This window comes from Mizuhopecten yessoensis, unplaced genomic scaffold (genome assembly GCF_002113885.1).
Source record: "Mizuhopecten yessoensis strain PY_sf001 unplaced genomic scaffold, ASM211388v2 scaffold8233, whole genome shotgun sequence".
NCBI lineage: Eukaryota > Metazoa > Mollusca > Bivalvia > Pectinida > Pectinidae > Mizuhopecten > Mizuhopecten yessoensis.
The window spans coordinates 636602-658810 of record NW_018407445.1 but is presented as its reverse complement, the minus strand read 5'-3'; the positions used below and the strand labels follow the sequence as shown (position 1 = coordinate 658810).

Here is a 22209-nt window from a genome sequence, read left to right as displayed (position 1 = left end):
CGGTCACATTATACTGACAACGGGTGAATCAGTTGTTGCCATTCCCCTTAATGCTGACTTTAAGGAAATAACAACTACCATTTTTTAGGACTTTAGTATGTCCCAGCCTGGGGACAGAACCCATTGCCTTCCTCACCTGGGCGAAAGCTCAACATTCAAGCCAAAAGTGAGGTGTTGACAAGCAATGCGATAGGAAATAAAAAGGCAGTTAGAAGTTAAAAGAAAGATAAAGATATCAAATATTGCGATGGGTGCAGCAGATTTATTTTGGTCGCTTTTGTGTCCCCAAATAGAGGACACCTAAGCAAATCCCGAACTCTGCAATGGAGTTTCCCACATTAGTCGCCTTCTAAGATACATGCAGTGGTTAAATCTTTGTTGACTAGCTCAATTGAAAATTGAGGTAGTCACCCGAAATATGGTGACTACCTCAATTACATATATCAAAAAAATGGTGACTACCTCAATTTAATGGTGACTTCCTCAATTTTGAAAAGTTATCAGGAAATGGTGACTAACTCAATAGTTTGGTGTTTCTAACCATATTTTTTTCAGGTTTAGACAAGATTTGATCATTATTTTGTAGGAAAACGATTTTAACACATACAGTTTAAATATTTTCATCCTCAGACCAAAATGAAAATTCGGATGTTTTGAGACCATTTTTGAAACATTTTCTAATGGGAAAGTCACAGTTTCAAGGTCAATGGGTAAAGGGTCGAAGTCAATTAAGGGTTCAACGTCATTTGAATTTTTTAAGTTAACATATAAAAAAAAAATTTATGACAAGTTGAGTTAGTCACTCTGATTGATAATTGGATGAAGCAAGGGAATTTGAATGATAACAGAAGATTTTCTAGACCTATCAATAACAGTTTTAATAAAAATAAGCTCGTAAGGGTAACCCCCTTATCGATTTTTTTGACAAAAAATATTTTTGACAGTTTAGGGTTTATTACCAATTTTCCTATCTACGCTTGTCCATATTTAGCAGAAAAAAACATTGTTTCACTTTTCAGTTGTAGTTTTATCAAATAAAGTTGTACCTTTTTTTGAATTATGAAGTATGGTGACTAACTCAATTAGAAGATGTAAGTTTCAGCGTAGGTTTAGAGTACTAATTGCGGTTGAAAGTTTGCATTCAATCCAGTGAATAAAGAAACGTTTCGGCTTATGTATGTTATCAATTAGCAATGTTAGGGTTAGACTTTTTATATTTTGGTGTCTACCTCAATTTATAATAACTCCATATATAATGCATTCATTTGTTCAACGAATGAGTTTTCATTACTAATTTGGTGAACGTAAGTGAATGGCAACAAAAGATTTTCTAAACCTATCAAAGAAGATGATGACCAATTGAGGAAGTCACTCTTGTCGATAACTTGTTGTTTGGAAATCATTTTAACAAAGAATATGCAATAAAGTTGTTAAACAAATGCATTTTCTTGACTATTGAAGCAAGGGAATTTGAATGATAACAGAAGATTTTCTAACCCTATCAATAAAAGTTTTTAGTAAAATAATCTCGTAAGGGTTACCCCTTATCGAATTTTTTGACAAAAATATTTTTGACAGGTTTAGACTTTATTACCAATTTTCCTATCTACGCTTGTCAATATTTAGCAGAAAAAACATTATTTCACTTTTCAGTTGTAGTTTTATCAAATAAGGTTGTACCTTCATTTGAATTATGAAGCATGGTGACTAACTCAATTTGAAGATGTTAGTTAAAGTGTTGGTTTAGAGTAGTAATTGCGGTTGAAAGTTTGCATTCAATGAATAAAGAAACGTTTCGGGTTATGTATGTCATTAATTGTTTATTGTCAGCAATGTTAGGGTGAGAGTTTTTTCATTTTCTGGTGACTACCGCAATTGTTATTTATAAAACATTGTACAAAGGGAATGGCAAACTATTCCAAAACGAAGTAGTAAAACCCTTACTACTGGAAATCGCTGATGGATCACGTCCATTGCGACGTGGCAGGAAGTCTGGATCGTCTGTAGGGAAGACACTTCCCTTCCCATAATGTGTCCAAATTCAACGAGAGGAATCGTCTTCATCAAGAATGTGTAGGATGCAATCCAAAGGCAAAACAATGTTATGGTCACAAAAGAAAACAAGGCATATCGGCCTTAAAGCTCAACTGTAAGTATTTGAATTTTCCTTTATATACTTTATGATACATTACAATATGTAGGCAGAGTAATGCATATACTTATGGTCATTTAATCCTTTCTTTGGAAATTACTTTGTGTCTATTGCAAATTCGTTAAGGGTCATATGTCAAATTGCAGATATGATTACACAGCAGGTATATGTTAAAGGTCAATATATAGGTCACCAAGGTCACTGGTCAAATAAGTCACCAGTATCAATCAATCAATCAATCAATCAATCATAATGTTTACTTTTCATTTGACATTTTATTACAATGTCAAGTTATGTCAAAGGTCATTGTATAGGTCACCAAAGGTCATAAGGGTCAAATACTTTTTAGTAAGTCATCAATGTCAATAAATATTGTATGCTTTTCATGTGCACATCTTATTTCCCTGGGTATGGCCCCTAGTAGCAAAAACTCGTCTGTTTACACCTATAGTGTAACATGAAACTTGAGGGAAAATTACATAAGATAAAGAGGTCATAACTTTTAAAAAGTATAGATTTTTGCAGTTCACACTGAAAATGAATTCACAGTAATACAATGAATACTAAACACATTTTTACGGTTTTCACAGTTTTGTTCAGCACCGAAGACAAGAATTTCAACACCTTTAGAGTGGATCAAGAACGTTCAAAATTATTGAAAAAAAGTTATTATCAAATACATATTTAATCATATTAAAATCTGTGATATAATATCGAAGCATTATCTCTCAGATAGGAAACAAGAGGTATCAACAGAGGGTTTTAAGCATGTAAAGCGAGTGTTCCACAAGGCTCATCCTGGGTCCTTTTTAAATTTTTATTTACATCAATGATATAACTGACTGTGTAAAAAGCAAAATCAAACTCTTTGCTGAGGATACTTCTATTGATGATTTATTTGAATTAAAATTCAAAAAGAAATTGCACAAATATGATTTAATCAATATAAACACATGGACATAAAATAAGATATATATTTCAATGCACATAAAACAGAATTTGCTCTCTTCTCAGGAAAACGGGAATGTATTAAACCTGATATTATATTTGCTAATGACGTGATCAGCTCTTCCTAGTTCATAACCATATGGGTTTGACATTAAGCTATGATGGCAAGCGGACGCACCATATTGTTACTCTTAATAAAAATGGTACCTGGGACTCATATACAAACTGTTTATGAAAAAATATATACTAGATTAAATATACTACGCTTTGTGAAATATAAACTTAGCAGAGAAACTCTTATAAAAATGTATTTTGCATTCATAAGACCTTTACTTGAATATGCTGATGTAATTTGGAATAATTGTACAAACCAATTTAAAACATTACTAGAATCTATCAAACTGGAAGCAGCAATATATATAACAGGGCTGAGAAGAGGAACATCACATCATTTACTTTATAGGGAATCGGGGTGAGAACCATTAGCAATTCGTCGGAAAAATCATCAATTGATCTTAATGTACAAAATACTACATCGCCATGCACCTTTATACTTGCAAGAAACAATTATTACTTTTATTGACAATAATGAAGCAAATATACATTCATTGCGTAGAAAAGCCCTCCGCTCTGTAGATCAAACAGCTACTATCATTGTTGTTTTCCTTCAATGCCCCGAGAGTTTAATAAACTCTCACCTATTTCAGAACAAGCAACCTCCATTAACAATTTTAAGAAACTTATAAACATGTCAAATGTCAGTGAAGAGGAAGATGTGAGCGTTTCAAAGGTATTAAAAAATAAATAATCAAGGAAGGGTAATACTTTGTCAGCTTAGAAATGGATGTAGCAGCTTAAATTCTGACCTATATATTAATCATTTAAAGATAATCCTATATGTGCTTGTGATTGAAACCATGAAATTGTCTCGCATTGTTTTCTTTATTGTCCCCTGTTTTCAGTCCAAAGAGCATTACTAAAAAATGAACTTGAACTTATTGAAAACCATAACCATTTTCATTTCACCAACATATTATGTGGCGGTCAAATATGTAACGAAGTTGTAAATATGGAAATTCTTAGCTCTGTCCTAAAATATATAGTTAAAACTAAAAGATTTGTAAAATATCGAATACAATAGCAGACAACTCCACTCATGTTCAAATTAATATATATACATACATATTTATATATTTGTAGATAATAACACTTATTTATAAAAACAACATTCATTCGTACAAAAGTGCATCTCTGGCTGGTTATCATGATATCATTAAGCTTTCCTCTTTTGTTTGTTTGTTTGTTTGTTTGTTTATGTTTAACGGCCTATCGACGGCTTTCCTCTTATATTGCCCCGTACTCCTTATATTTTCAATTTCTAGTGTACATACTTAAGATCTGCAATTTTACCATATATATACTCAAATGCATTACTTTAAATTTTTACCGCAATTATATTTGCTCTGGATCCTGTACAGTGTTAAGTTGAAGACCTAAACGTAACACAAGGACTGTGCGGTCTTCAATCTGATAGCATATCTTGTATACTATAAGCGGTGTATAACCAACATGTAATATATCTTACCTTTATAATTATTGTATATTGCAGACTGAATCTAATTAATAAACTATGTTGTTGGAGTTATCCCCCTTCCCCCACCCACTCTATGTTTTGTATTATAACCTGTAAATATCATGTAAATATCTAATAATATTTAAGTACATAATAGGCAGTAGAACTTTAGACAGTATATAAAAGAAATGTAATCGGAATTTTAAGCAATTTATTTTGTGATCATATCATTGTATATAACTTTCTATGGACTTCACCACTGCTTTTCTCTTTACCAAAATGTGCAGAACCTAATTACCAAGTATAATGGATGAACAAATATATTACTGCAAAATAAAATGTGTATTGATTATATTTTATATGTACGAGAAATAAAATCATCGGTCCAATTCGTACATATTCATATTGTGTCCGTTACTAGATAGTTATGTACAACATATCTAATTATAGTGATATCAATCTTTGGCGGAACTCTTCAGCCACTGAAGGAGAGAACGTCAATGACAATTTTGTTTTATTAGCCGTCTTTAACATCAAGCTGACCATCTGCTTCAGTAACTTAAACAAACACCACTGACCTCTGACCCCAAGGTGGTGCTGTCCCGTTAAAACTGGCCTTTTATTGACATAGGACAGCGTGCTCCCATTGATAGGGTGCACTAGGTGAGAAATCATTTGTCCAAATTGTAAATAGAATTTGTCCCGCACTGAATGTTCTCATATGCTTCTGCTTCATGCATGAGGAAGCACAGGAATAAACCCAGCCGAGCATGACATTAGGTCTAAATTGGAATCAGGTGATAACTGACCCTAGGACTTATACTTATAATCCTAACCCTTACATAAGTTACTTTTTCATAACTTTGATTTTATCCCGGATCTGCTGGATGGTGGAATTGTTTAACAAGTTTCCAACGCTTTCCCTGATCGCCGACATCCGGAGGCTTGAACCTATAGCTGGTCCAAACAGCTTCCTCGGCTGGCCCTCCTCCTGTGCCGTCCAGCCGGCTTTTCTTTTAGAAGCTGGAAAAGCATAATATTCTCCAGGTAAATACACTGTTGACGTTACAGAAGCAATCACATGATAATTTACATAGTAGATTAAAGGAAGGAATGTATTAAATATTTCATATCGCGACAAGAATTTTGACAACATTATATATATCAACATTGACTGGGAATCCTTCAGCCATTTCATCTACTCGGGACATAGTACGTTGCTATACCTATGCAAACAGGATAGGGTTAGATAGTACACCGATATGCCTGGACAGGGTTTATAAATGACATCATACATGTATGTGAGAAGTATTACCATATATAGCTGTTGACGGTGTTTTGTCTTCAGCTTCTGTGGAATCTTGAGCTAGAAAAGAACAAGTTGTAAATAAAACGACGATACTGCTCCCGTTACATCAGAGACGTATAATACAATGTATTATACGTCTCTGGTTACATCAAAGAGAAATAATTTATTCTTTAAAGAAACTGTAATCCGTGTCTAATCATTGAATGTTTTCGTCAAGTATATACGCTAGCACCCTCTCTTTTGTTTGCTTTGTAAAGATAATAGTTTATGCAGTATGGGAATTCTGTATTTAGTTGAAAATAAAGATTACATGGCTAAAATCTAAGAAAATTCGATGTATTTTTTGCACGCAACTCAACCATGAGTCATAATGTTGATCAAGGTATACCCAAGGAATAATAGCTATGAACAATAAATACCTGTTGGTGCCTCGGTTGCAGGTAAGGCTGGTCTTGCTGTTTTGGTGGTCGATCCTCGAGCTAGAAAAGAACGAAAGTCAAAAGCTGTAAATAAACAAACCGGCCTAACCAATCCTGTTCCTGTCACGTCAGAGATAAATAATTGACTCTATAAGGAAATTGTAATCCGGTTCGTTCCTTGAAATGTTTTCGTGTAGTTATACCTAACTGCGTATGAATGACTGTGTTGCCATTGTCAGATGCATTCTGGTCCGTCTAAATAATCATATGGATGATCGGGATGGAACAAAATCAGATGACTCAGAATTAAAGAGGGCCAATTTATCCCAACAAAGTTAACTTACCAACATTTAGTAGAGAGTAAGCCTCTCTCGCCTGGTCCTCCTTCTGTTGAAGAATATGGTATTTTTCTTGGGTAGCTTGGCTATGGAACATGTGCCCGGCTACTGTCTTTCTAACAGTTTCTGGATATTTGCTGATCTGTGAATAAAAAGATTCATTTTAGACTTGATACCTCGGTCTTAATTTCAAGTATAAAAAGTTTTAGATGTGATTGGAACTATAACAGAAATCCCCCAAACGACCCTTTAGTAGGAAAAGATCACAAATTTGATCGAAATTTGTCAATATTAAATTTTACCACATCAGTCGTCTCTTTAGGGTAGCCATTGTTGTTTCAACAGAAAATGGACATCACCATTAGTTTTCTAGTTTGCGGCCATTTTTTAAGCAGTAAAATGGAAGTTGCAGTTGCGTTTATAGTGTCACGATACATCAAAATCGAACAACATCTAAATATCGACCAATCAGAAAAATCCAGTTGGCGGCCATTTTGTTTATTAAGAAAACGAACCTCACTGTTGTGTTTCTGATGTCAGAGAACACCTGTATGCCAACTCTCATAAGAATCGGACACTATATAAGTATCAACCAATCAGAAGCCCCCCTTTGGCGGCAATTTTGCCGAATCAGTAAAAAAGACCTCACAATTGTGTTTCTGAAGTCAGACTACCCCTATGTTACACTTTTTTTTTTTTATCAAAATCGGACAATATCTTGGTCAAAAGATGTAAATGGGTGTTACGGTCAGATATAAACCTGGTTAATGCCAACAAAATAAAAAAGAATCACTAAAATTCAATTATTTATTATAACAATAAATAGCTACAAGTATACCCTCATGTAAAAAAATACAAATTTCAACCTACGTTACACGATTAACTCTTATTCTAAATATCAACGATTTCTATCTACACCCAGACATTTAGTTTTATGCTAGACAATCCTTGGTTACAAAGTTCAAAGCCAATAAAAAAAACAGGAAAGTTCAAAATACGATCGGCAATTGCGAGGAAATATCAATAGTAAATAGATATTTTACCACAGTGGCGGCGAATTGGCGTAAGCTAGTGGCTGACTCCGGACGGTTCCAGCCAACTAGCTGTCCGCACCGCTCCAGGTCCTGGCAGACAGTTGAACTGGTCATTTGCCGACCATTTGATGTGAGAAAAAAATAATCCTCTCCTTCTGGCGTCGGCCTCCATCTCTTAATTTGGGACATGAGGCCCTCAACTTCCTTGTCCACGACTAGGTGGGCGTCGCCATACGTTTTTGAGGTTTTGTTAGTTTTCACCTTCAAAAAAAGATATACTTGCAGCAACGAGAACATAACACAACGTGAACAGCTGTTAGCAGTTTATGGATTGAACCTCTATAAAGACGGTTAAATAAGGTGTTTCGGGTGGGTAAGATCTCAGGCAAGAAATATGTCTGTTCTGGTCAAGATGTGGTTGTTAGTAGGATTGTATGTGACGGTACCAATGCTGGGATTGTTTTGTAAAACAATTGTTGTATTACAATTTAAACACAGACACAATGAACAGAGATGGAAAAATGCAGACCTGTACACGTTTGCTGTTCCTTCTTAAAGGGTTAGGATTACGATGATGCACATGTGAAACACATATGTAACAGACCTACTGATATGACTCACATCACACATAAACATTTCAGACATTTGTAACGAACGTGTGATCCGTCGCAAGATCACTCACTTCAAACGCTATCAGTTTCACGCGTCTCGCATCCACGGTTCCTCAGTTTCTGACGACATGTCAGGTTCCCTTTCAATCAACAAATACATTCACGCCTGGATTCTTCACAAAATGAGCAAAGAGAAAAGTTCGAATTAACTTCCAAAAATAACTCCCTCGTGGAGGGCAAGGTCGGATTTACGGTGTTCACTGTATTTGTCCATGCGCGAAACTTGTTCCGGGGAAAAATCGAAACAATTTCAAATCTAACTTTCAGGTCAGAGTTCAATTGATAAACTTAAATCGCCCTATAGACATATCATACGCAATTATATTGATACTGAATTGTGGAATAAAATTGAAGTGTTTGTTAAAATTTCAAAGTACTACTCTGTTTGCCAATCAGCACGCGACAATACGCTGTTCAAACTATTGAACGAAATTGTGTGGACTGTCGATAAGGCGGTCATTTTTAATTTTAAATATAATTTATAAGTTAAAAAGAACATAAGTGGCAGAGAAAACGTAAATATAAGTATTGAACTGTTTTTGTATGGTATTTATGATCTATTTGAAATACCATACAAAAACAGTTCAATGCTTAAAAATAATACAGTTCCATCCAGAACAACAATACCTCTGATTTGTTGATAAAGTCTACTCTTTTAAGCTCTTTGGTTATCGAATTAAACAAATACTTAACTGCTAAATTAATTGTTTGATTTTAAAGGTCAACTTGAATCCATCATATATTTAAACCCCAGAACGTCAAAAAAAGTAAGTTTAGCTTGACTAAATCCGAATGTTACGTATACATCGTTTACGATTGTGTAAGTCCTTGGTAAAACATATAAGGCTGCTACTTACTTTTTCATCACCTCCCTTTCTATACATAGAGAATTTTACACGAGTGTTCATGTATTATTGAATTTATTGAACGAGTTTAATAAATTCAATATCACATGAAGTGTAAGATTCANCTTGAAATGGTGCAACAATTAGTTTACTACAATGAGAAAATACACTTTCTCCAAATCGAGGCAACATGTCGCGGGAGTTCACATACAAAATGCGTTTTTGTTTCCTTCTTTTCTCCCCTGTCTCTCCTCCCTATCCTTTCCTTCTATGTCTCCCCTGTCTAATTTTACCGGCCATTCAACGAAAGGTTTTTCACCGAATTTCCTCATAAACCTATAACTTTTGTATAAACAAGAATATTGCTGGGACAGCATAACTTCAACTTCATTTGTCTGTTCCTTCTTTGGATTCTTTTTAATTGGTATTTCACTCTTCAAAGCAACCGTATATTCCAGACAATTATAAACTCATAATTACACAAGTACATCTTTCTCAAAATATCATTTGTTGTAGCATATCATCGCAAACAATATGAAAAAGGGTGGGTGTTGCAGGGGGTCCATTACCATCTATTTTTGCCCTAGGGCAGAATTGTACATACCCATCTGTTTTTCTTTGACTTTGTTGAGCCGGGAGGATGCTTCTTTTGCCAAACTTTTCTGCCACTCCTCGATGCCCTGAACTGTAGTTGCAAATGATGACAGCTCAACGCCACTGTCCCTGATGGTAATCGGCCTTTGGGTCATTAAAAACCTCAGAAAGGCTTTTAGGGCATGTATATAACTCGTAAGAGTGCCAGGAGCCATCTCACTTTCCTGAACCCGCTTGAAGGCTGGANTTTGAAAAGTTTGCAGGGACTAGAGTGATTGTCACTCTCTATAACACAAGCCCATTTCTTCGGAGAGGGTTGTTGATGTGAACCTCGATGTTACCGCCTGTCACTGAGCCAGAAAATATACTTTTGAATCCGCCATGAAACTGGAACACTGTTGAAGTTGACCGGTTACACGTGTTCGCCATTGATTGTGTGTATGACGGAGAAGTTCGAGTGGAATTTGAACATGCAGATGTTGAACTTGTGTGAAGCTAACACTATAATGTTTATATAATATTGAATTTATTAAACTCGTTTGTGTATTTTATTCTCCCAGTGCCCCTGCCTCTGCTTTCAATGCAAACAGTAATTCGGTCAGCTATTTTGTTTACAAACGTAGTAGTTGTAGTGCGTAGGAATATGACCTGTTTCCCAAGGTGTCTATTGATTTGGCTCAGAGTATAGACGTCTCTGAGCTAAGTGACATTGATGATAAAGTGTCATTTTGTTCGTTAAGTTAGGCTGAAGTAAAATATTTGTTATAAAGATGACATTTGAAAATTTGAAAAAGGTGAGACTATATAAGCAGAGTTTTTATTTATTTTATTTTTATTTTATGTGTCAGCGTGCTTGCTGCAAGACATTTTCTACAGAGTACACACTATTTTAGACGGAGTGAAATAATATTTGAAGTTGATAAAATGCTGTCGTCAATATCAAATTATTGTTTTGTGTTGAAAAACTCTCTCAAACCCCTATTTTTCCTTTCCACCACTGTCTTGATCACTAATTAGTCCGACTAGCATCATAGCAATGACGCTAATTACCGAATGGTTCAATTACCTTGTTTACAAAACCCTTTAGCAGACCAATATGCCTGGATGATTTTTCCCACCTGTCTGCGAGATGATTTGAAATTATTTGTTATATAGTAAGGTTGATTTATTGTACTTAATTGCTTCCGTATACGGTGACTAATTCGTTTTCATATAATTAATTTTCTATTATTCCCACGTGATGGGCATTGATGATTTACATGATACAACATACATGTTTTGATGAACTTTATGATGCTCCCATACATAAATCCCAACTACATTTCAATTTACATTTCGGCACGGACTTTGAATCTAATCCAATTATTTCGGCAACAAACCGGTCATTTTTCTTCAAGGAGCAATCAAAATTGTGTATACATCTTCTTAATCATTACGTTTCTACCAATATAATACATAAATATTGCAAAACCGCGTCTATTTTGAAGTTAAAATAGCATTTGTTACTTTTATAATTCAGCGCCGTATATCTTAGGGTTAATTTAAATGTCATTTCTCCTTACCAGGCTGGAACAGCTCTTTCCAGCTGCACTTCAATTCCGCAAAAATCATGCCAACCATTGTCTTGTATTGTACCAATGTGGCAGTGCTTTTTACCCCACCTGCAAATCACTTTATTTTCTCGAGTACTTTATTTCGCGACACCCATTGTCCTATTCGTGATTACGTGATTTCGCAAGGAGTCACTGAAACCGGTTATCTATATATGCATTACATCAGCAAATGTATATTAGCGATAAAATTTGAATTCGCGAATGATACAGGTCTTGAATAAAAGTGAAATATAAGCACACTCGAAAAAGTATATAAATCTATCTGCCTGTCAATAAACAAAAAACGATTCTTTTGGCCAATGATCTATACATGTATTTTATGTAATTGTTGACTATCCTCTGTGGACATTGTTCTTGTTTCCCTGGGAGCACTACTACCTATCAAACCCTTCGCGAGTCATTCACCCGTGTATTTTTAACTTGAGGCCACTACATTTGGTAATTGCATGCGCACACACTAATAAAGGAAAAAGGAAGGTGTGTATCGTACACTCGTTTGTTCCACGATTTATGAATAAACAGAAACTGGGTTTTTTCCGTGTGCAGCATTTTCCCAAAAGATTGTTCCATGAAGAGCGTAATTAATACAAGATACTAACCCTTCTTTCCCAGGCCTCTGTCTGCATTTAGCATCTCAACAGCCTTTCTGTAGGCAGGAGATCCAGGTTTTAGCTCCTCGGTTGCTGGATAAAAGATACACACCCAAGGAGGGGACATTTCACTTTTCTCCTGGACCCTTGAGACTCGGGCCTGAAATAAAGGAATTTTGATAAATGTTCTTAAAATAAAACTTTTTTGTTCTAGGAGAACGATATATGTAAACTTCAACCCACATTTGATCATAGTTATCACGAGTTATACAGTATAGTATCACCATACAAAATATAAGGTAATTTGCAGGTGGTACTGGTGCACTGTGTGTATTATGTACAACTTAATCGTACTGCCGGTATTAAAACGAACGCACTTCAACTAGATTATGCAGGAAGGAATCCGCTACAATTGACCTTACCACAGCAGCTCCAAAACTCCTCCAACTCGGGCAAATAACTCCACTGTCTGTTGCTAACCAAAGTCAAGCTGCAGCTAAAATAACAGCTTTGTACACACAGCCAATGGCAAATTTTACTGGTCTATTATTGAATTTTTTTCTGCCAAATATATTATATTTAGTGCTGCATCTTTACTATATGTACAAGATTGATCGCCTTACATTAATAAACGACTGTAACATTGTTAATTGTTCAAATACTAACGATACATAGCGCCATCGGCTCGCCCTCTCCGTCTCCCAGTGGTGTATTTTTCTAAGGTCGTCGGCCACACAGGCTTTCTGGACGCCACACTCTGGGCACATTGCCTTCATTTTTTTTCTGAAAACATGAGTTAAACCATTCAACAGATTAACGCTTTCACTTTGAAGTTCTTTCAAATATGCGTCACAACTCAATTTGATTCAACATTTGAATACCCAACCCCTGTAATGGGAGAGTTGCATGCACAAACTTTCAATAAAGACATAACAACCATTATAATTAATTTGAAATTCAACGACAAAAGATAACATAGTATTGTGATGCGACTCTTCAAGTAACTTTCTTTGTAAGATTTGCTTTTGGTATACAATTCCATAGAAAACAATCTGACAACGAACGATGGTTATTGAATGAAAACAATTTTATATACATCAGTTTTACAATTATTCTATTACGCTTATTGTCAATATCATCATCTGCGGAATCCTGATCTGTCAAAAAAGGATTGGTATCGGAGACACACAGACATTTAATAAGCAAATCTATAATTGTACCTTTTTTTGCTACTGCCTGGTTTTTTTTGGGGGGGTTGACGGATGATACCCTCATTGGTGGCTGGTCTATAAGCAAATTTATTTAATCAAAAACAACAACAAAAATACCAATTTATGAACATAATCGTAATATGAAGTCAAATGCAATTAAACAAGAGAAAATATTAACAAAGGAAACATTTACACGGAGACCCCCTGATAAAGTAGAAGGAAAATAGGACAAGGTGTTCCAGAAAAGAGAGATGCAAGCAAAAAATTTCAATAAGACATAACAACCGCTAAAAGTGAGATTAGTTTGAAATTCAACGGCAAAAGATAACACATCAATTCGATGCGTTACAAATTAACCAGTTGGTAAATAGGACTATTCGAGTAACTTTCTGTGTAAGATTTGCTTTTGGTATACAATTTCCTGAAAAACAATCTGATAACGAACGGCGGTTATTGAATGAAAACAATTTTATATACATCAAGTTTTACAATAATTCTATTACGCTCATTATCATTATCATCATCTGAGGAACCTTTATCTGTCAAAAAAGGATTAGTATCGGAGACACACAGACATCTAATAAGCAAATCTATAATTAATTGTACCTTTTTTGCTACTGCCTGGGGTTTTTTTTGGGGGGGGGGGGGGGGGGGGGGGGGGGTGACGGATGATACACTCATTAATGGCTGGTCTATAAGCAAATTTATTTAATCAAAAACAACAAAAACAACAAAGAAAATACCGATATATCAACATAATCGTAATCTAAGATGGATTTTAATAAAATTGCAAATAAATATATTAGAAATATCTTAGTGACGAAATGTGTTTAACAGGAATGATAAGAAATATGCAACAACGATGTTCTAACGCATACAGTTTCGCTGATATTCTGTCAGCTTTGGTCAATAACTCTAAACCTACGTATACTGAATCACAATTCTTCATTAAGAACTTTAATTCAGTATTCATAGGAGAAACAGGTCGAAAGTTCAGAACACACTTTAAGGAACATGATAAAGAAGTGGAGTCCATTTGTAATAGTTGACGGCTGGTAAGGTGGTCGGGGCAAATGTCGACTGATTTTGATCAGTTGTGACTGAATATTTGAAATATCGTTTTGATAGTAGCTGGTTTGCCTTATGCCTGTAATAATCCGGGGTGTTGATCTATCGCATTAGGTTTGGTAAAGGTAACATAAAGACAAATAAGTACCCAACCTATACGTTTACCTTTCCGGCGGGCTACTGTGGCAGCTGATGAGGTGGTCGGACCAGATGGAGGCGGATTGTAATCAGTTGTTAGTGAAATATTAGAAATATCTTTTTGATAGTAGCTGGTTTGCTTTATGCCTGTAATACTCCGGGGTGTTGATCTATCGCATTGGGTTTGGTAAAGGAGACACAAAGAAGTGTATCTTTCCGGGCTCCTGTGGCTGCTTGTGAGGTGGGCTGAGATGTTCTCGGACCACCACCTTTAGATGTGCTTAATCGTTCATATTGATCAAGCACTATCTATTTAAACATGTCAATCAGGCAATTTTGAAAAACTGCCAAGATTGGTATCAAAATATCCTTGTAACCCTGTATATGCATGGCATTTCAAATTGAGTAGTAATTATATTAGATCTTCATTACATTAAAAGAAAATGACATCTTGGATACTTACTCAATTTCTCTATAACCACCGAACAGAGCCTTATCTCCAAATGTGGTAAGGTTAGTTCTGCAATGTTAAGATATTGCTCTTCAGATGTCGGCTATATCAACTAAATAAGCTGAAGTCGAAGCAACTTTTTTTAATGATAAATATACTTATTTAAATTCTACTTTAACAATCAATGTAAATATGGATCCATCGAACGTTGTGAAATATTATTGATTAACACACATTGATCTTAAATAATCACTTGATAACCGATTAATATACATACCATCCTCAGTTTCCATCTCCTCTTCCTTACTCATCTGCTCTTCCTTACTCATCTCCTTACTCATCTCCTCTTCTTTACTCATCTCCTCTTCCTTACTCATCATCTCCTCTTCCTTACTCATTTTTTTCAGAAAAGCACAAAGTTGAATATTGCGAAATTCAAAACCTTTTACCTTTTGCTTCATTTTTTTCATGATAGTTCTGTTCAGTGGTCGGACACAATAGTTATTTTTTTAAATGTCTCAGTATTAAATAAATTGTACATGTTTGTGCGTTGCATATTTATACTGCTGATAATGAGAAACCGTTTGCTTGTTCGTAAATATAAATACTTTAAAAATGAATAATGATATAAGAAGGGATCCCATGTTATCTCATTGTAAATCAAGAAAAATAATGATGTATTTATTACCAATATTCTCGTCAACCCATTTCCTCCGCTCTTCCCACTCTTCTATGGTATCTGCTGCTTTTCTTCTCATCTTGAATGAGTCAGATGATGAATTACTGTTTTAAAGACCACTTTCTTATTAGCCTGTTATTTGTATCTTGAAATTTATAACAAAATATTCAAATTCATTGAAGTTACTATCATTTGCACTAATTAAATACTTCTGCTATATTTTCCTGTAAATTCGAGAACTGGTATTCACAATCAGAATAATGCAGCAGGCAGTATTTATTCGTTATTCTAAAATAATAGTGATGTAACTATTTTTGGATTGGATTATTTTCATGATCTAAACCCCAATATACTCATGAAATGACAAGTCGTTACCATGGCAATCATTCTGACGCTATCTCAAACATGGCGGCCATCTTCCTTGTTGAGACAGATGATCAACGTTGACATTGGAGACATTTATGATAATTACATGCAAACATGTGACATCGGTGGAGCGAACGAGGGTGATAATCGTATTGATATATTCCGATCTACCTTCTTCGTCGAGCTTCTTCGACATCAATATTACAAAGGAGCGTTTTGATTGGCTAAGAAAATATGAGGGACTATTTCGAACAAAAATGTTGTAATTGCGATATTTACAAAACTTTTAGACTCAAATTATTTTAGAATGGGGATAGCATGCTTGTTTTTATTTATATACTGGAGATTAGATCATGAGTTTTGGTTTAAACACGAGACAAAGTGGGGGATAGTACGCTTGTTATTATGCATATACTGGAGAAGGGATCCTGATTTTAAGTGTTAAAACGACAAAATTCATTATCTAATCTCCAGTATATGCATAAAACAAGCATACTTTTCCCTATTTCGTTATATATATATATATGTGTGTATAATTTGCATATCAATAGAAAAGGGTATGGTATGCTCCAAAATTTGACATTGTTGATGTATTGCATTGACAAATAATTTTCTTTTCTAGCAAATTATGTTACAGCGTCATTATCACTTACTCAATCCTCCAGGGATGATATTGCCGTTCCCCTTTGTTGTAGCTAATACTTATTTCATTAAACATTTTTATATGTTTCAGGGCCCAGAATGAGACAAAGGTTTGACCATTAATTTCACTGCATTTCATAACGGCATTAGAATCAATGTAGCCGTCGTTGGCCATCCTGCCGAGCGACCCATCGTCTTCATCACCATCAATCCTGTATTTTGATGAAGAATAAAGCCGTCTTATGATTTCTTTTTTTCGTTTTAGTAACTTGTTATGAATGAAATCATAGGCATTTGCAAAATGAGTACTTAAATTTATGAAAGAGAGTTAACCTTACCTCATATTAGCTTGCTTACAAAGGCAAATCGAAAACATATCTGTCATAGTTGTTTAAAGTTTTAATCTAATAATCACTTGACACCAACTTTGGGCTTATTGTTTTACATTCAGTGTTAAATAATTAATGTTTGTTTAGATTCAAACTGTTGCATATTAAGTCTGTTGTTACCATTAAAATGATATCCGATCAATTATTACTTCCAATTGGGGGTAAATTTTGTTTTATATATTTTGTAAGCAAAAATACTTATTATCAATGCTAAAAGGTAACTTATTTCAATTATTATTACCAAATTGTTTTTCTTTTATGGCAAACTTGCATGACGTATATTCCGTAGCCTGGATCCTCCTGGTGATGTTTCCCTTTGTATAGGAAGAGGAAATCTCCTTTCCAAAAATCTTTTTTGGCGAAAACACCACGACCTAAAATTTTGATTTAGGATGTGACTAATTTGTTCCTTACGTTTCAAGAGAAGAATATATTTGTGTCTTTTGTTCTTTATTTATACTGTTTATTTGCTTATGTATGTTTTTGTTTCAACAGAGCAATTGAATGTCAAGTATTTTGTATTTTATGATGTTCCTCTGATAGAAAGTGTTAACAGTAAATAACATCTAGTTAGAATTCAAATAACATATTGCAATATATCAATTTAAAATTCGGAGTTATCCATACCTTTTTCATTATTAATATACCTCACTTCGAATCCTGGAGGATCGAAAGTATGTCTGGCATACCCTTCCATGAGGTTTTGCTGATTGATACGAGGTTTCCTGTATAAAAAAAAATGGACCGTATAACTTACATATTTTTTATCAAATGATTTGTGCAACGAAAAATAAAAAATGAAAATGTGAATTCGATAAAAGAAGTGGTGTAAAATAATAACCAATACCCATCGCGCGTGACCTGGTGTTATTGCGATAATACGAATTTGGGGTCATACGTGTTGATCTCTCATTTATGCATATCTCATGACCCGAAACGAGGCCACTCCACTGTGACGTCACAATAGTCCCCCATATTGTTACCCTTTGCAAATTACATACTTTACTTACCATGCATATTAAACAAACATTTGGTTTATTAAATAACTATCTTTATTTATAAAACAACAGATAATAACAAAATCGTAGTTCCATCTCAAAATCGGTAAAACAAGGGCAAAATATGAACAAAAATATAGACCTGTATGGAGACCCTGGAAAAAGTACAAGGTGAATAGTTCCTGAAGATTAAGCATCTTCTGCTTCATCGACGACACATGTTTTGAGTACTCTAAAGCAGGTTTAATTGATTTCGATACAATATTCGTAGAACGCCTTCTTTGAATATCCTTCGTTTTTTAATAAACTGTACAAAATCTAAATAAAAATATCACGGATAGGTGTCACGTTTTAGGTACATATATCAGACAAATTTTACTCAATATCTAAGATACTCTTGATATCTTTACATTTTCATGTTCTGCATGCAATATTTTAACAAAAAAAATACGATCATTTTCAGGTATCTAACTGAAGGAATAAAGAATTCAGATCATTTCATAATATAAGATTTTTTTGTTCTGAATGCATAAAACAGTCATATGATGAAATGCAAAATTGTACTTAACATCTTATATTCTTAATATCTTTACATTTTCATGTTCTGCATGCAATAGGCCTAACAAAGAAAATAATTTATTGGATGTTTCAGCTGTCTGCCCTTGTTGCACATGCGCAGACACAAATACATGACATGTCATAAAGCTGGCAAGCTCTGAACTTAACATTTTAGAAAATTATTGGGCATATTCTCAGAAGTTATTTGGGAGATTATGAGGACATTTACATTCTTATTTGTTTACGCCTTAATGACCTTCAACTGAAACTAAACGACCTTGAAATGTTGACAGAAATGATCACTGATGTATTATCTACAATTCTTCAATATATATGCATACACAAAATATTTACCGTTTTCGAGTTATTCGGGGAGATTTAAATAGTCTACTGACATAACACGTGTTCCGGTGTTGGTGATATTTCAAGGACGTCGAGGGTCATTGGTACTTGTGCATCCATGTAATACTTTTTTGTCACAAATAATGCATGGTCTATATAACATATGGTTAACATATAGGCAAACCCAAATACTTACCGAACCGCTAGAAGTGCTCGACTTGGTTTTTCAAATTTTTCCCACTTGAAAGCTCTTGTTTATAGCGGATATTTACAAGGGAGGACACTCTGATCTTGGCAACTAACTTCCTATCAGACAATATCTCAAAGACTATAAATATATTGATATTTACATATATAAGGTCAATTGTAGAAATTCATGTAGCGGTCATTTTGGCTAGCCATTCAAGGTCATTGCTTCCACTGTCAAGGTCAAACAGCCGTTTGCATATTTCATCATGAAATATCTCAAATACTATAAATATATTGATATTTACATATATATGGTCAATTGTAGAAATTCATGTAGCGGTCATTTTGGCTAGCCATCCAATGTCATTGCTTCCACTGTCAAGGTCAAATAGCCGTTTAAATATTTCAAAATAAAATATTTCAAAAAATATGAATATCATGATCTTTTATGGCTGACCACACAACATCGGTGTAATATGAGGCCTTATGACTGACCGTACAACACCGGTGTAATATGAGGCCTTGTGACTAACCGTACAACACCGATGTAATATGAGGTTTTATGACTGACCGTAGAACACCTGTGTAATATCAGGCCTTATAACTGACCCAACTCAATATTCGGTTGTTGACCAAATACAAAAATTGGGGGTAACTTTTTAACCCACCTTGTAAAATTATCAAAAAAGTGATGTTCAAATTTTCTAAAATACTCAACATACCACCTATCTATATATATATTCTTGTAATATACATTATAACGGACAAAATATGACATACAAAACAATTTTAGGTTATTGTCATATTTACTGGTTACTACTGTTGTGACAAATTATCAAAAAAAAGTGAAATACAATTTTTCTTAAATACTAAACATACCAGCTATTTATATATATAGTCTTGTAATATACATTATAACGGACTAAATAAGACATATATAACACTTTTAAGTTAATTAATATGGAAATTAGACCCCTTATTATAATAAAGTCCTTAAAAATGGTAGTTGTTCTTCGCTGTTTAGCTTTCAGCATTTAGAGAAATGGCAGTAACTAGTTCACCCGATGACAGTATAATATGACCGGGCGGAATGCACTGCTGGGTGCCTTCGGAGATAGCACTATATTAAAACCGGCATCAGATCCGAGGTATCCGCGCATACGCCGTCTCCGAAACACATACACACATGCACTCACACAGTCATCGTTTACAACCAAAAACAATAATATAAAATTCCTTAAATTTCGGAACACTGCTGGTTTCTCATCTTCCCGACTCTCTCCCTCCTCTTTAGAAATGACTTTCCTATTTTCCCCCATTATAGGGAAATAATTTCTGGCACAAAGTCTTTACAACTCTGCCTAATCAAATAAAAAGATGAAAAAATGTTACATTAACTTAAAAGTTTGCCGTTTTACATCAATGATGGCGTAACACGTGCCCTATGATAAACCGGCTTGTTTTGGATTCTAACTTTTGCATACATGTATTTACATCAAGCAGGTCATAATCAAGAATCCAGAATACGTCAATCCAATGTTACACCCCAACAATTTACAAATAATGTCAAATATAGATGTTTACCAGCACACACAAGTAGACGTACAATTTATGCGAAACCATGTAAGACTTTTTTTAATGAAACTTTCATTTTAATTATCCGATGCTTTGCTTGAATTTCTTTGGTGTCATATGTTTAGGGGTAATGTGGGCAGTGTTTCAATATTGTGCCAAAAGACAAAGTTAGCCACAAATACCTTTTCGTTCGTAAACCACAACTTCAAACTTCAGTGAACGTGTAGGCGTGCGTTGTGATCCACAAAAATGAACTGCTCCCAAGATTTATGCAGATCAATGGGGGTGAAAGAGAGTGAGAGAGAGAAGGGGGGATGAGGGTATAAATAGAGAAACAGAATTAAACAAATCCTCCCGACCTACCTAGAAAATTTTGCACTGAAGAAACACTAGCGTCACCATTACAGAGTAAGTTTACATCAATAACACCATCATACCATGCTAAATCTGTATATAATATTCTACGTAAGTTCTGATATAGAGGACCAAAAAAGTAAAAAATGCTAAGAATCTTCACAGGGATGCCCACATCTATTAGGTTGGCTATAAAAGATCATAGTTGAGTGGGCTTGCTCGGTTTCTAAGACGACAGTGAAGAATATTTAATTTCCTAGACCATAACTAACAAACTTCTTACTTGAATTACTGTTCACCAACAAGGACTTTTTAACATTTGACTTGAACGAATTTAATGAGGGTGAATTTCTGATACTGTTATTCAGATTGTCCAGTTTCCTGATATATGCGGATTGGTCGAGTGGTTAACACTCCGGCCTTCCAAGCAGGCGGCCGGGGTTCGATCCCCGAAGTCGCCGTACGCATGGAATATTCAGAGAAAGTGTTTTTCTCCTGCCCACACAACTCCAACAACCCAGGTGGAGTATAAAATGGCCTGGGGTGGGTGTTGCGGTATCTGTGCTGTGGCATTCAAGTGAGGTGGCACTTTGAATGATACCGTTGGAAGCACGGTCCTACTACAAACAGAACACAATACATCTCCACCACACACACAGGCATACACACATAGGGAGATATTAGCCAGGTGACATAGGACTAGTAGTTAGCGGCTGATAAGGCAGCTCCTGAGAATTCCTCAATATTGCATTGATTAATATATATGATAATTGTATAGCTATGTACTGTAAAGCGCTTTAGAGTGGCTTATGTTATCTAGATAGGGCGCTATATCAAATGTTGTATAAATGTTGTATTTTTGTTTTGTTTTTTTGTTTGTAAATGGGCAATCCAGTGACAATTCTAGCAGCTTCTAGTTGATTTTTCTCCCGTGTTAGGGAGTTAGTTTCACCGGAAATAACTTCTCTAAGTTGTTCCTTTTTAAGATAAGTTTGAGCTTAAGGAGGGTTGCAGTATATTTTGCTATTTTACTAACTATGTAATCAGCATGAGAGTTCCATTTACAGTCGTTAGAAATAATAACACCTTAACTTTCTATAATAACATTACATGTCTTAAATCTCTTTTCAAAAAGATACCTGTCTCTTAAATTTTAGGCTTTC

The 22209-nt window shown here is 34.8% G+C and overlaps 1 protein-coding gene across 1 annotated transcript; it reads right to left on the bottom strand.

Annotated features, from left to right (window-relative positions):
* Positions 1-4356: 4356 nt before the first annotated feature.
* On the bottom strand, positions 4357-12789 carry LOC110455518. Its single transcript, XM_021505699.1, has 7 exons — positions 12753-12789; positions 12096-12246; positions 7783-8034; positions 6746-6881; positions 6402-6461; positions 5989-6039; positions 4357-5696 (listed from the first exon to the last, which is right to left on the bottom strand). Exons 2-7 carry the CDS (start codon positions 12120-12122, stop codon positions 5521-5523), a joined length of 702 nt encoding a protein of 233 aa, XP_021361374.1. The 5' UTR covers positions 12123-12246; positions 12753-12789; the 3' UTR covers positions 4357-5520.
* Between the last annotated feature and the right edge of the window lie 9420 nt (positions 12790-22209).